Here is a 14,846-nt window from a genome sequence, read left to right on the forward strand (position 1 = left end):
AAATTTGCTATGATCCTGGATTTTTCTTTCTTCTTTCTCCCTTTGTCTTGATAAATGTGGTATCACTATCTGTAATGCACACCAATGTTGCCACTGGAGCAGCATATAATTTACCCTTCTCCATGAGAACTTGTGGTCTGCCTCAGAAAAAGCACAAACTCCTATCACGTATAATGATAAATGTGAAAAGTCTGGTCTGTCACGAAAACTCTGTGAGCTTAAAAGTCCTCAGCAGTACTCCAGTAGTAAGGAAACAATCAGTATCTGAAATTTGAAGTGCATGTCAGAGATGCACTATTTTATTTTTTTACTTGCACAAAAAGTGTTCAGTGTTCAGCAACACTTTTGCTCAGGGTTTGCCAACCACAGCTTGTGCAAAGCAAAACACCATTGTACTTCAAATAGATTGATACATGTAATCTGTGGCCAACAGCTTTTTCCAAATATCCAGAAAAAGTCTGTTATAAAGCAACTTTTAAAACTATGAGTCTGGTCTTTGAATGTTGCATGTGTCTCCATCATGTGTTTTGAAATTTTGAGTGCAATGTGTTGTCTAGTTTACAAGTAAGTAGATGGTGAAATCTTAAAAATAATATTCATATGCATCAGCCAAAATGATGTATTGAAAGAAATTTTCACCACCAGAAATGTGATCTTGACATTTAAATATTCAGGTTTTTCTATAGACAGACCTGCAAAGGCAGACCTTGGGGGTGTGTGTGGGGGGGTTGTAGTTTTTTGTTTTGTTTTTCTTTCATAAAGGGGTAGTCAGTTGGCAGCCCAGTTAGGGATTTGGAATGTTATGCTCAGATGGCTCCTGAGAGGTTTCTCATAAGCAGTATGCACGTGAAAATAATTTTTTTTTTTTTTTTTTGACAGATACTACTCTGTTTTATACCCTCTGGAAAGAAAAATATCTGATGCAAAATCCCGAGACCTGGTTATCTATATCTGGGCCCATGCAATAGTGGCCAGCATTCCAGTATTTGCTGTGACCAATGTGTCTGATATTTATGCCATGTCCACTTGCTCTGAATCTTGGAGTTACTCCCTTGGCCACCTGATATATGTTGTCATTTATAATATCACCACTGTGATTGTACCAGTGGCTGTGGTGTTTCTCTTTATGATTCTTATTCGCAGAGCGCTGAGTGCCAGCCAGAAGAGAAAAGTCATCATAGCTGCATTAAGGACCCCTCAAAATACAGTTTCTATCCCATATGCCTCCCAGCGAGAAGCTGAGCTCCACATCATGCTGCTTTCTATGGTTATGATATTTATCTTCTGCAGCGTCCCCTACGTGACTTTGGTGATTTACCGCACCATACTCAATATTTCAGATATTTCAGTCTTCTTGCTCCTCACCGCTATTTGGTTGCCCAAGGTCTCTTTGCTGGCCAACCCTTTGTTATTTTTAACTGTTAACAAATCAGTACGGAAGTGCTTAGTGGGGACAGTAGTACAGCTGCACCAAAGGTTTAGCAGGAGAAACATCGTCAGCTCTGGTGGTATTGCAGACGATAACTTGGAGCCCAGTGTCCATTCGGGAAGCCAGCTTCTGGAGATGTTTCATATCGGGCAACAACAAATCTTCAAGCCCACGGAAGATGAGGAGAATGAGACCAAATCCATTGGCTCTGGTGACTTTCAACGGAAAGAAATCCCTACCACCGGTTTAGAGCTAGGACAGACTTCGGTTCACAGGTTTATACCACAGACAATTGCAGACTCTGCAGCTCAGGTGGCCCCAGCTGTGCCCACAGAAACTGATACAGTGAATGACAAGTATGCCATGCAGTTTGGTTTTGGACCCTTTGAGCTGCCTCCACAGTGGCTCTCAGAAAACCGAAACAATAAGAAGCGACTCCTGCCTCCTTTGGGGAATACCCCTGAAGAGCTAATCCAGACAAAACAGCCTAAGTGTAAAACAGAAAGAAAAGCCAGCAGAAACAATAAAGTCAGTATCTTTCCCAAGGTGGATTCTTAGTAAGAGCAGAAGCTTTAAGTGACAGAGGAAGGTCACTTTCTATTACATGTTTGATCCCATGGATCTTTATTATGTTGAAGTTTGTTATGGCCTGATGGGGTTGTTTTTTTTTGCCAAATATAAGTTAAATGAACAAACAAAAGAAAAACATATATACAAATGTTCCTTATTAATATGAAATACTTATTGAAAATATATCAAATTGTATATGGAAATTTGTAGTTTGATCTCTGAAATCCTTGCAATGTTACCTTGTTATTAACTTTCAGAAGTACATATGAATTTGAGAACTCTTTATGGCTGAATTATGGAAATGTGGCAGTTGGTTTTCTGGGAAATGTTATGTTGTATTAAAATGGACTGGGCATCAAAGTAACTTAAGAGGAAAGGCTGTAAAGAGCAGAAGACATGCATCATGGTAAGTCCTACTCTCCCGCAGATAGACACAGCAAGATTCTGCACATTTCACTAATGAAGTTGGATGGACTATTAGGTGCATTTGTTTTGTTATGCACATTTATTTGATCACAGTTAAAACTTTCTTGCACAAATTAGTTACCAAGCATCTGCCTAACATCTAAAATAGTTTAAATCCTACACCATTGTTTTTTGGCTTAAAACATTGAAAAAGCCAAGAATCCCCAAATCATAATGCATGTTAAACCTGAGAAAGACCTCTTTTTATAAATATTCCACATATATTCCTGTAGTTTTAAGTAAAAGCTGGATTGGAGACCATGCAAGACAAATCCTGACTCCAATAAATATGTATGTGTTAAGAATCCTGTGATAAAGGGCATATACAAAAGTCCTTACAGTGTCATGTATGTATTAATTAACTAAGGGGTAAACCTTGAAATAAACTTAGCTGCTGGTGCACTCTGCTGTTCTGTTATGGGAAAGCTAGCAAATGAAAGAAATGGGTGTGAAATGCTAGTGGCCTTTCTCTGAGTGTGACAGTCTCAGTTTCTGAATCTGCCTCTCTCACACAGAGACTCACAGAGAAGGATTCTGAGTGTTTCAGTGACAGCTGAACTGTTGGGTGAAGAAGCTGGCAACATATGCCAAAAGGCAAAGTTTTATTAATGCTGTTGCTCAATATTGCCAGTGGTAGAGAAGTTTTCCTTCTATCTTCACAGACACAGATACCAACCTTCCTGCTCCACTCGTCTTGCAGAGCAGACCACCCAATGTATGAACACAAGACTTTAAAATCTGGTGCCTAATTCCTGAGCGAGTCAGTCGTGCCAACCCTGGTATCAGCTCAGCAGGCTTTCTGTGAGAGTTCAGGCATTGTGCTGCAGCTTGCCTCTCTGCAAAATCACAGGCATATTGTCTCATTTATACTGAATGTGAACTTTAAATTGTATCTGTCTGTTAGGTGACCTAGAACTACTGTAGCCGCGGCATTTTAGTTCTTGTTCAGTTTCAAGTAGTCTTTCATCTGCACTCACTGTTGTCTCTGTGGGTAGTTTCTTAAAAGCACAATCTCGTAACGCCTGTTTGCTCCTTGTGGTTTCCCTGTACTTCAGCCCTTCGTGCATGCTGAACCTTTATCTGTGATTACTGTCTGTTTATGAAAGTAGTTTTCTTTAAAGCATTCTTTAAAAGGGACAAAGTGAAGAATCTTGACAAGTTCACAATAACTTACTGAATTCAACCAGTTAATTTTAAAAGTGAGAAAAAAAATTCTGCCAAAGCAGAATGTACCTTTTCTTCCTTTTACCTCTTTGAAGCAAGTCACCAGCTTCTAATGGCTCCAAGGTTGTGGATTTCTACAAATCATTAAAAGCAAATGTTTTAATAAAAATGTATTTAAAGAACAGTGTATAAATTAGTGTGTAAAAAACATTTTCTCCATTTCCTCTTCGGTTTCTTGCTAGTTCAAGAGCTTCTCAGCTTGGGAGTGAGGAACAGTCTTCCAGGGGTCCAGATGGGTGGTGTGAGCCTGAGGTGCCCTTAGATACAGAGATGAGAAGATAGACATAGCTTGCCTGAAATCAGAAAGAAGAAAGATTCCAGAAAAAAATTGGTCCTTCTGTGGGAGAGGTGGAGAAGTACTATAGCATGCAATTTTTTTTAAGTGCCAATAGAAAGTAATTTAATGGAGTGTTTGTTTTTCCAAAATTGGTGAAAGAAAATATTGAAAACCTAAAAATCAAAGTAGGAGTTGTAGTTTCCTTATGAATTTTGGCTAAGTTTAACATTCATGTCCTGCCTGCATATAGGTACTGTTCATAATCTCTGTGATTACTGAATGTGGCTAAATGTTTACTCAGATCTGAACTCCTTTGAAGAGTAAACTCCTTTGAGAAGTAAACTTGGTTTTGTCCTTTTCAACTCCCATGTTGAATGAAACAGCAATGATAAAATTAAGTTAAATTGTATATAATTTTGAGTTATATCTGGAAAGCGAAAGGTATGTGATGGGTTTTTACCATTGAGACAAAAATACCTGTTTTTTTCAAAAAGAACACATGTAAACACTTAATTGTATTTTTTTAGCAGATTATATCCAAAGACATTGAAATCCTTCACCAAAAAAATTTACTACAGTGGTTTTCCATACCTCAAGAATTACTTCAGAATGTTTTTAGTCCATCCTTCAGCAATTTATCCATGTGGAAAAAATTCACAAAAGTGCATCTTTTTATAGAAAAAAAACCCAACCTGTGTAAAAACCAACCTGTTTAATCTGTGTAAAATTCACAAACCAGTTTCTGTGCTAGAATTGCCATTAGAAAAGAGTCATTCAGAAAACTCTATGCAAGATGGAATATTTAACTTGTTTCATTTTTAACTCTGTTTAAGAGAGTATTAGCTTTGAGTCATTAGTGCTGTCTCTTGGATTTTTTCAAATTCACCTGGAAAAAATGTTTTCCATGTCCAACATGGAAAAAAAAAAATCAAGTCCTGTTATAGCATCACATTAAAGTTACGCAGAAGTAATTTATGGGGGGTTTTTTTGGTCTTTTTCTTTGTTTGTGGTTGTTTTTAACCACCATAGATGTCGGTAAGATAATTGTTTCTTTCTAGATTATTGAAGAACAAAAGGGAAATACAAAGCAAAGCCGTGGGAGTTTAAGAAGAAAAAGCCTGGGGTAATTCGGCAAGTGCAAATGGATTTAAAGGCTAAATCTTTCTAATGGAGAATAAACATGGAGGTAGGAAAGTTAGAATCCATTATTCTTGTACTTAAGGGAGGAAAATAGAGCTTACATTAAACAAAGGAGGAAATAGTTTAAAAAGGATGAAAAGACTGCAAGGACAATGTCAGTTTATTGTTCTGTGATATCCTTAAGAAATATTGTTAAATTAAAACAAACATGCAAAAATGAAAAAAAACAACAAAACGAACCTGAATGAAATGAAAAACCAAAACTGTCCTTCAGTACTAAATGCTATGTTGGTGGAGTACTTAAAAAAATGTATTTTGCTCTTCTCTGTAAGGAGAAAGTGGACTATTTTAAAAAGGAAGCACCAGAAATACCAAATGAGATTAACATTTGTTAATGCAAACAGGTTTTCTCTAGCAGCAGTTTTGCATCCTGAGGTTCCCTATGGCTAAGCATAGTGCAGTGGGATGGTGATGTACTCCCAAAACTCCTTTGTGCACACTTACTTGACTAAGCAGTATTAGAACTTCTTGGCCTCCATTTCTGTAAAACTAAACCCTCTACATTTTGCCTGGATCCCTTCCTAAGCCACGGAAGGTCCTGAGACACTTGCAAGATCAAATTTTTTTTGTGTTGCCTTGCAGCTGTTTGGTAGCAAACTCCCAACACTGCACTCCACAGCACTGAGAGACTTCAGCACAGCACAGTCCATCTTGAGCTCCTGCTTCCCATGCACTGCTCTTGTCCTGCAGCAGAAGATGTGGCAACATGGAAGGCAGTTTTGTCAACACAGGAGTTTTTCCAATGCAAGTCAGAGGATTAATAGCTGGCTTTAATAAACAATGGAAGTTTTACCATTGAGTCTGGACTTAGCATTGTAGCTTGGCCTGTCTCCCTCAGCTGACAGGTTACTGTGCTGTGTCACTGTTGTTGATGGAACACACTGCAGAACTCATCCTCACAAAAATACTAATACATAATCACTTGTCCTTTGCAAGAAAAGAGTCTGTTTATTGCCCTAATCTGTAAAGGAACTAATATAGCAAATATTATCTGTGCTTGTCCTAACCTGAGTACTGGAACTGCTACAGTCTGCCTTAAGAAATATTGCCTATGGTAAATAAGAGGTACTTCAGGTGAGTATACAGAAAGATATAAAAAAAAAGTAATCAAAGGTAAATAACTAATGAGCATTAAAAAAACCTTAATTTTTTTACTTCAACATGTATGAGACAATGACAGAAAGGAGTTTTGGCTACCTATTTGTGTATTAAAAGGCTTTTCAGAAGGGGGATGTGAAGGTAAGAAGTAGTAATTGGGAACAATTTCCCTGTATGTCCCCTGTTGTTTGTATTTCTTTTTGATTGGATCAGGAAGAAAAGGATAAATAAATTCTGTTACTATGACAACTGTGTTCTGAGTATCAGGACATCTTGTCTAAATGTGATTTCATCATGTCATAGTCTATCTTTCAGGATGAAAAGCACATCTTGGAGTGCTTTTCCTGCTGTCTACTTCTTAGACACAAAGAGTTTTCTCCATTCCAACCTTTTTTTTTTTTATTTTTTTTTTTTTTTTTTTTTTTAAATTGTCATACTTCAAAGAACTGTCTAGTTTATCTTGGAACAAAATTGACCTGTTCCTGGAAAGGCAAAAAAAGAAAGCACACGCTTCATTCTGCTTTTCTAGTTCAAGCCTAAGTGCACCTGCCACCTATAACAGTATTTAAGGTTATGTAAGATTTAACGTTATTAAAAAAGTTTAGTCCTTATTGGAGAGGAAGACTTTTATGACCTGATTTACAGGATTTGAGATGAACTCTATGAACCTCTTCATCACTGGGTCTTCCAGGATACATAGCAGATGGTAAGATAACTGTGGTTTGAGGTACCCCTGCTAAGCCATTATTACTCAGTCTGAGGTGTGACGGCCTCACTGGAAACCTTCACTAGCTCTATGTGGACAAGCAGCAGTAAGAAGTTTCAAAGAATTTCAAAGGAGTTTCATGTCCACTTATAACCAGATGCAGAGCTGGATAGTCTCTTTTCAAAGGCTCTTGTGAGCTTGTAGGCAGTCTGTAACGGGAAAGGTAGTAACAAATCAAACTGTCAGCTGTTAAGCATATGCATTGTACTGTAGAAAAAAAATTTAAAAATTGGGGCAGTTACACCTAGCTGCTTGCTATACCTCATTATGCATAGCTAATGTAATTCCTAGACACCCCATATTTTAGTTTAGGTAGTTTGGAACTATATTGTCCATTCTGCTGCTTTCTCATTGTCATTACTGGCCATACATATTCAACTTGCGAATGTAAACATGCATTCTTGTATTTTTTGCTTCAAGTCACCATCATCTGCACTATCTGGAAAGCACCACAGGGTCCAAAACACCACTTTGCTATTGCATTAGCAATCAGTAGACATGTTAACATTTTAATGTACCGGAGCTCAGCATGCTTAGGGAGGAGGCAAAACCACACAGGGTTCACTAGTGCATTTTCTCTGTTTGTCGTCAGTTCTTAACTGTGAACCACATTGCATCGTTACTGCACTAAAACACCAGGAGAAATTGTTCTCTTAGGGCACATGTGACAGTAAAACGCCACCTTCTGTAAGCATCGCTAAAAACCCTACTGAAGACCGCAACACACAATACCACTAGCCAAGTAAAATTTATTTTGGCACAAAAATTTGTCTATCAAAATCTTAATTTGAACGAGATGCACTTGATCTCTTCAGGAAAAACTGCTGTGAATTTTTACTGCCGATGCAAACCTGATTTTAACACGCATGGGTATCAAAGGAAGCAGTGGGAGCCCGGAATTCTCTGTCGTTTTCTAAAAGTTAATCGGGCCATGGGAATTAGTCCTCACATTATGTTTTAATGCAGGAAAGATAAAAAGGGATGGAATTACGAAGGCAATCGCGCTCCCCTTATTAATGAATCCCTTACAAACAGTGAGTATTCACAGCAATAATTTTAACGGGTTTATTTAAAAGTCTTTCCACAACCTTTGTGTGCGAGCACGACCCAGTTACCGCAGGAGCCAGCCGAGGGCACCAAGAATTCACGGCACAGGCTCTGCTGGGAAGGGGCAGCACAGTAACTTTTCCTTCCCGTTCTTCGAACGGGGGCGGCTCGGGGGAAGCGGCGCCCTCCAGGCATCTCCTCTAGCGGGACGGAGAGCGCAGAGCTGCAGGGACAGCTCGGTCCCGTCCGGATCCCCGGAACGGGCCGGGACAGCCCGCAGCTATGGCAGGGACAGCTCGGTCCCGTCCGGATCCCCGGGAACGGGCCGGGACAGCCCGCAGCTATGGCAGGGAGAGCTCGGTCCCGTCCGGATCCCCGGGAACGGGCCGGGACAGCCCGCAGCTATCGCGAGACCTCGCCGGCCCGGTCGTCACGGCAACGGCGGCGGCGCCAGCTGCTGCTGCCCTCCCGCGGTAAGGACGGGGCTCCTGCCTGCCTGTCCCCCTGCCTTCCTCTGTGCCTCCTTGCCTTCCTGCCTTTCTCTGCCCTCCTGCCTTCTTCTGTGCCTCCCTGCTTTCCTCCCTGCCTGCCTACCTCCCTGTCCTCCTGTCTTCCTCTGTGCCTTCTTGCCTTCCTCTTGCCTGTCTGCCTGTCCCCCTGCCTTCCTGCTTTCCTCCCTGCCTGCCTGCCTTCCTCCCTGCCTTCCTTCTCTTTGCTTTCTGCCCTGCCTTCCTGCCTGCTTGTCTGCTTGCCTGCCTTCCTTTCTGCCTTCCTGCCTGCCTTCCTCCATGTCTTCCTGCCTCCCTGCCTCTCTGCCTTCGTTCCTGCCTCCCTGCCTGTCTTCCTGCCTGCTCTCCTCACTCCCTGCCTGCCTCCCTGCCTGCCTTCCTTTCTACCTTTCTGCCTTTCTGCCTTTCTGCCTGCTTTCCTCCCTCACTCCCTCCCTGCCTCTCTGCCTTCCTGCTTACTTTCCTCCCTCCCTGCCTGCTTTCCTCCCTCCCTTATACTTCCTTATGCCTCCCTTATACTGAAATAAAGACTTGTATTCACTTGAGCCTTCTAAGAATCGCCAGCACGTGTCATAATGCACTGATATGTCTAATTCCTGGGAATTCACACTTTTTTTTTTTTTCAGAGAAACGTGCATTTCTGTGGTTTAAACTCAAAATTGAGGTTGGGAATGTGATCGTTTCGATCTGGGAACTTCCCATGTGAACATAAGTAGCATTTCGCTGTTTTAGTTGTGTACAAGATGTGTCTGAAACACCCTCATTCTTTTTTTGTGCTAACTTTGTCAGTCCAATGACTAAAAAAAAGAAAAAACCAAAAAGAAGAGCCATGGTAATTCCCCTGTTGTGAGATTACTTGTAAGATGTACATCATTCAAAGTGTCTTTGATAGTGAGCACATTTGAATACTTTGGTTGACTTTTTATATATATATATATAAATATTTATGTATATATTAAAAAACACGTTAAAAAAACGTTAGTGTCAAGTATGTCTAAACTGGAAAAGCCTTGCAACATGGAGTTGCTAGAAAGCATTTGAAACTCACTTGATATATATCTGAACTATTGCAGGGCTTGTAGTGCTTTATTATGAAATAGTTCATTTGAAATGGTTTTTTTTTTCTGTTTTTTCCCCAATTTTAGGTAACAGTGAGTATTACAAGTGGGAGCTTGGACGAAATTTCAAGGCCTGCATCTATCTCAAGACCTAATTGTAGATCTTTAAATACATCTACATCTATGGAGTTATTAACACCAGAACCATGTTTGCAAAAGGTAATGTTTCTCTCCTTCAGCAGGTTAAAACCTCCATGCCTAATTCTTCATAGTAGAATGCTAAAGAGCTTTTTTTCTTTTTTTCTTTTTCTTTTTTTTTTTTTCTTTTTCTTTTTTAGTTTCATATATACCCTAGCCTGGCAATCCCAAATCTTACAGTCTGGGAAATGATGATCTTGAGAATCAATGTGAAATCTAAGAAAGATAGCTCTTTCTTAGTATTAGTATCAGGCCTGGAAATGGTTCTTTTATTTAAGAAGTACACTGCAGTATTGTACAGAATTGTTGCTGTGCTTTGTGATAGCATGTGGGTATTGTGGTTATCTTCTTCACCCAAAGCATCCTTGTTTTCATGGTGGCAATAATTTAATTTCCTAGATTGATTCACCTGACAGTTTGCCTGATGGTTATCGGAGAGGCAGTCTAGAAGATTGCTGTCCAGCAGAAAACAAAGGTGATGACAGAGATAAATCTGAAGTTGAGGAACTAAGAACAGATCAGCAAATAGTGGCAAGTACGACCACATCTCTTCAGAAGTGCCTGTGGAATCCCGATGAGTTGTCAGGTGGGAATGACTAAAACTTTCTTGTGTTGTGACTAGACTAAATATCAAGTTTTTATATTTTGGGTAAAATTCTACTGGTGAAGGAAATAGAGGTTGCAAATAGGCAAGTTTCTGGAAAAGATGTCAAAATCCACACCTTCACTTCTCTTCACTATTTGAAATCTACCTTTGAAAGAAATGTGTTATTACTGTCAGTACAGTAGAGTAAATGTCTTGTGGCTTCATAAGCTGGGTTTACAAGATCAGAGGAATCCATCTGCGTGTGTTCCATGGAATCATGTTAGAAAGTGTTTTCATTAAGGTGTTTTTATCAAACTTTTCAGATAGTTTCAGATAATGGTCCATCTGTCCAAAAACTTGGAATTTATGATTATAAATTACAGTATGTAACAACTGAACAATGTTAATACTAATAAAATACTTTAAATATAAGTATGCAGTGTATAACTTTAATTGAAGCACTTGTAGAAGTGTTTCATGGAATTCTTCTGTCATTCTATAAAAAGTAATGGATTAATGTTCTGGGGTGTCTGACTGTTTACAAACAGAGATGCAAAGGCCAGTAAGTGAAGCAGATGTTTGGATACTGTCTTGAAATTCAGTTAAGATTTCATGACAGAATTGGGGTAAAAAGAAATCCCTTGATTCCTGCTCCTGTTTTTAGCATGAGTTCTGGTGTACTAGTACATACTGTTTTTTAAATTAATCCACTGCAAGGTCTCTGTGGTGATGCCTAATTGACAAAAATGTGTATGGTTCATTGTGAAAGGCTTTTCCCTGTGTTTTTCAGGATGTAGCTCTATTTCAGATTCTGGAGATGAAAGCACTGAAACACAGATGTTGAAGTTCTTTGAACCTTCCCCAGGACAACGAAGTAAGGCAAAATCAGATAGTATCTTTCAGGTGTATAAAATGAACAGTGCAGCAAAACCTTTTCCTTTTCTTATTAATGCTTCTAAGAGAGTTTGTAATGGTCATGTATTTGTGTGTCTATTATATAGTTAGAAAAGAATACTGCTGTATGTGAATTGTGCTATTCAAGAGGTATTGGGTGAATTCTTTATTTAGAGATTGCTTTATTAATGGATATTCATTTTCTTAAATGCTATAATAGAATTTAAGTTTTCCATAGATTCTATCAGTCTAATAAGGCAGAATTCAGTGGTTATCCTATCTAGTGCAGCAATGCTGGTCACCAAACGTGGTATTAATATCTACAGAACAGAAATTGGGTAGAACTCAACCTAAAGCTTCACTCAGTAGTTTAAAGTTTATATCAGTCTGCTGAGTTCAGGCCAGTGCTCTTTTTTTTACCATCTATCCTTGGGTCCATCTGTCCTCTGTAGCTCATTTAAATTTTTATAGCTGTCCCCTTGTTGTATCCCTCATCTTGTAGACCAATGCATCACAGTAAATTCTTGGATAAATGGCCATGTAAAGCATTTGACTTCCAAAGATTAGAAAATGAAAGAGTGTTGCAGGACTCCAAAATTTGTAAATCTGTGGGATTAGGGATAGTGCTACAAGTGTTTCCTCTACTCTTAATATGGAAGTCATAAACGAGGACAGAGCATGAAGATGCTAAAGGAAGGGGAAAAGCTAAAAGTTATAATTATAATCTGTATATTTAGGAAAAAAAAAAAAGGAGACAACATAGAAATCTACTTTAATTAAGTTAGGGTAGTTTCCATCATGTTTCACTGTTTTTCACGTTTTTAGAACCAGTATCAGAATCTGGTTTGGCTCAGATACAAGACTGAAAACTTCCCTAATATTTAAAGGCAGAGATATTACAGAGTCCCTCTTAACCCCAGAATTATTAATTTCAAAATATATTCTACTAGTCGGGCTGAAAAGATTATTTTACATTTTTAAAGTCAATGATTTTTGCTGATACTGTGGAGATATTGTCAATCTTCCATTATAAATTTGAATCAAATTGCTTGCCCAAAATAGGTGACTTTTCCTCTTCCACACCTCTATATCCAACTGCTACAGCTCAGAGTTTGATTCAGCATTCCATTGCAAAGACTTCCCTATTTTTCCCTGCTACAAACAGGTTTAGAAATTAACATATGTTTAAGAATGTTTTACTCTTTTCAATGGGTTGAATTCAATTACTTGAACTGCTTTTTAGTGTTTGTTTTTTTGACATGCTTCAAGCTCACATTAATTTAAAATATATTCTCCAGCAGACTCTTCTGACTTGGAATATTCTGAAGATGCAGTTACAAATGCTCAGATTCAAGCAGCTATAAAGAAAATGAATAAACTTGACACAATACTTGAAGAACAGCATTTTAAGGAAAAAGTAGTTAAAAAGCAAGGCAGAGAAATGAGGGCAATGCTCTGGGAAGAACTTCAGGTTAGAAGTGTTCTGCTTATTTTGTGATTGATATATCTTAGAGTACTGTCTTACAGAATCATCGTATTTCACAGAAGCCTTATTATTAAATACCTTACAGTTGGCAAACTAAAATTAAGAAATAGATCTTAAAAAGTAAGAATGGATAGTTTTTAATACATATTGTCTGGTCAAGGAAAGAAGAACATGGTCCTTAAAAATTGGTAAGATAAATTGCCAAATATGCAGCTGCCTGGGTGTAGTTTACTAGCTTGAATTCACTCCTCGCAGGGAAGGTGTGTCAAGAGGTAATGTCTGTGAAGCCAAGCTGAAAGGCATTTATTCTGCTCAAGTGGGATCCTTCTTAGGCCCAGCTATTTCAGTGCTGTCTGTTGTTGAAGAAATTAGAGATGCTATCTGAAGAAGGCATAAGAATGCTGCAGCACAAATTCCTTTACGTTATCTCTGTCTTGGTCTCTAGCAGTTAAATGCCTTGAAACAAGTTAGTATTTCCTCTGTTTTACATGAATAGAAAGGTGAGTTGCTAAAAGACATGATTAGTTTGACTGCATTTCATAATTTCATTGGATTTGGGTTTGAAGCCACATAGACATTACAGAACTTCTTTGTCTGGTGAAGTGGGTCTCCACATAAAAGACAATATATAACAGAGGCTTTAAAGTTTCACCATACTTCTGTAGTAATTTCAGGAGATATTCAGATACCCTCAAGAAGAAAATAAACTGAGAAGAGTAATTTTTAATAGGGTCTGAAGTTCATTAGATCTGAGAAGCAGACAATGTATTTCACTTGAAAAATTTACTTTAAATACATGAATGTATCTATACATACACAGTTTATTTCTTTTGAATAGTCTATCAGAAGCATAGGAAGCCATGAGGAGGTGGAAAACACAAACCAGTTTTTAGCTTTGTTCTCATCATGGCGTGATACAGCTGGTAAGTAAAGAGAAAAAGAATTGTGGTACATCCTATCTTTTTTTTTTTTTTGGGAGAGAGAATAAGGATTTGAGGTTTGAATGGTTATTCCTGAGAAAAAAATCTCAGTTTGAATGTTGGAAGTACATGAATAATAATAGCAGCAGTGTGTAGTTAAAATATTTCTACAAAACTTACTATTTACAATGTAACCTGCTTTTATTTCTATGCTAAAGTTCGGGTTACTAAGGGAAGAAAACAATTTGATATGGGTGATGTTTAGACAGCCTCCAGTAGATGTCAGGATATATTAAAATAACAGTAGACAAGGAAGACTATATGACTGCTAACTCCTTTATTTGAAAAGTATCTCCTGTAGATATCATGTGCATCCTGTGGTTTCTGTTGTACTGCACTGACAAAAGTGCATAGTATAGATTTATAGTTTTCCTCCAGCTTGATCTTTATCTTTTCTATATCATGCTAGTGCCTTACTTTTCAGGTCTTACTTATTTATTTAATTAAACAAATGTCTTGCTGGTTGCCCTGGTTGATACTGAAATGGAATACATTTCATGTATTTTGCTTCTCAGAACTTGAATTTGACAGAGCTTTATTAAGAGCTTTATATTTATTATATAAATTATATATGAGAGCTGTTATAGCTTTTAATGTAGCTGTGAAATCAAGCACAAGTTTGGGTACAAATTCATTAATAACTGAAGTTATTATTAAGTGTATTTCAGGCACAACAACACCTTCTGACACACTCACAGCAGAAATGTAAATCAGGAGTTAATTAAACAGCCCTAAATTCCTTACCCCATGCTCTGTTTAACAAAATAATTTCTTCAGTTGAGTCCATTACACTTCATTATTACTGCTTATTGTATGTTTTTTATATTGTGAAAATCACATGTGATTGATATGGTTCTTTGCAATATGAGTCCTTTCCTGTAAGTGCTAAGTGTATAGACTGCAACTTACTGCTCTAACTTATATTTCCAACTGACACATATGAACACTTCAATTGATTTTTTTTTTTTTTGAGTAACTGAAACAACTAGGATGCTTGAACACTTTTTCTAGACTATGCCCTTGACCTAAGCTGCTTGGAAGTCCAATAATTCGTGCACA

The 14,846-nt window shown here is 38.2% G+C and overlaps 2 protein-coding genes across 23 annotated transcripts in view; both read left to right on the forward strand.

Moving 5' to 3' along the window:
* GPR176 (G protein-coupled receptor 176) overlaps positions 1 to 6,515 on the forward strand; it is a 39,438-nt gene extending 32,923 nt beyond the window's left edge. For 2 of the 4 annotated variants that reach the window (XM_086892699.1, XM_086892698.1), the window contains exon 3: positions 880 to 3,821. In XM_086892699.1, the coding sequence (XP_086748825.1) occupies positions 880 to 1,987 (1,108 nt within the window). In that variant the 3' untranslated portion in view covers positions 1,988 to 3,821. Of the gene's footprint in view, positions 1 to 879; positions 3,822 to 5,023; positions 5,152 to 5,747 lie in introns of those variants that run through there. The other 2 variants (XR_015287908.1, XR_015287907.1) reach the window with 2 other exon arrangements.
* Positions 6,516 to 8,125: 1,610 nt separating this feature from the next.
* FSIP1 (fibrous sheath interacting protein 1) overlaps positions 8,126 to 14,846 on the forward strand; it is a 68,275-nt gene continuing 61,554 nt past the window's right edge. For 3 of the 19 annotated variants that reach the window (XR_015287685.1, XM_086891956.1, XM_086891961.1), the window contains exons 1-6: positions 8,140 to 8,549; positions 9,731 to 9,862; positions 10,241 to 10,427; positions 11,218 to 11,301; positions 12,620 to 12,792; positions 13,646 to 13,730. Coding sequence is in view for 15 of the 19 variants with exons in the window: in XM_086891956.1 (XP_086748082.1) it covers positions 9,827 to 9,862; positions 10,241 to 10,427; positions 11,218 to 11,301; positions 12,620 to 12,792; positions 13,646 to 13,730 (565 nt within the window). In the remaining 4 variants the exon portion in view is untranslated. Of the gene's footprint in view, positions 8,550 to 8,576; positions 9,418 to 9,730; positions 9,863 to 10,240; positions 10,428 to 11,217; positions 11,302 to 12,619; positions 12,793 to 13,645; positions 13,731 to 14,846 lie in introns of those variants that run through there. The other 16 variants (XR_015287686.1, XM_086891955.1, XM_086891962.1 and 13 more) reach the window with 11 other exon arrangements.

The sequence above is a fragment of the Cyanistes caeruleus genome, chromosome 6 (genome assembly GCF_971803275.1).
Source record: "Cyanistes caeruleus chromosome 6, bCyaCae1.hap1.1, whole genome shotgun sequence".
In the NCBI taxonomy this organism is placed as follows: domain Eukaryota; kingdom Metazoa; phylum Chordata; class Aves; order Passeriformes; family Paridae; genus Cyanistes; species Cyanistes caeruleus.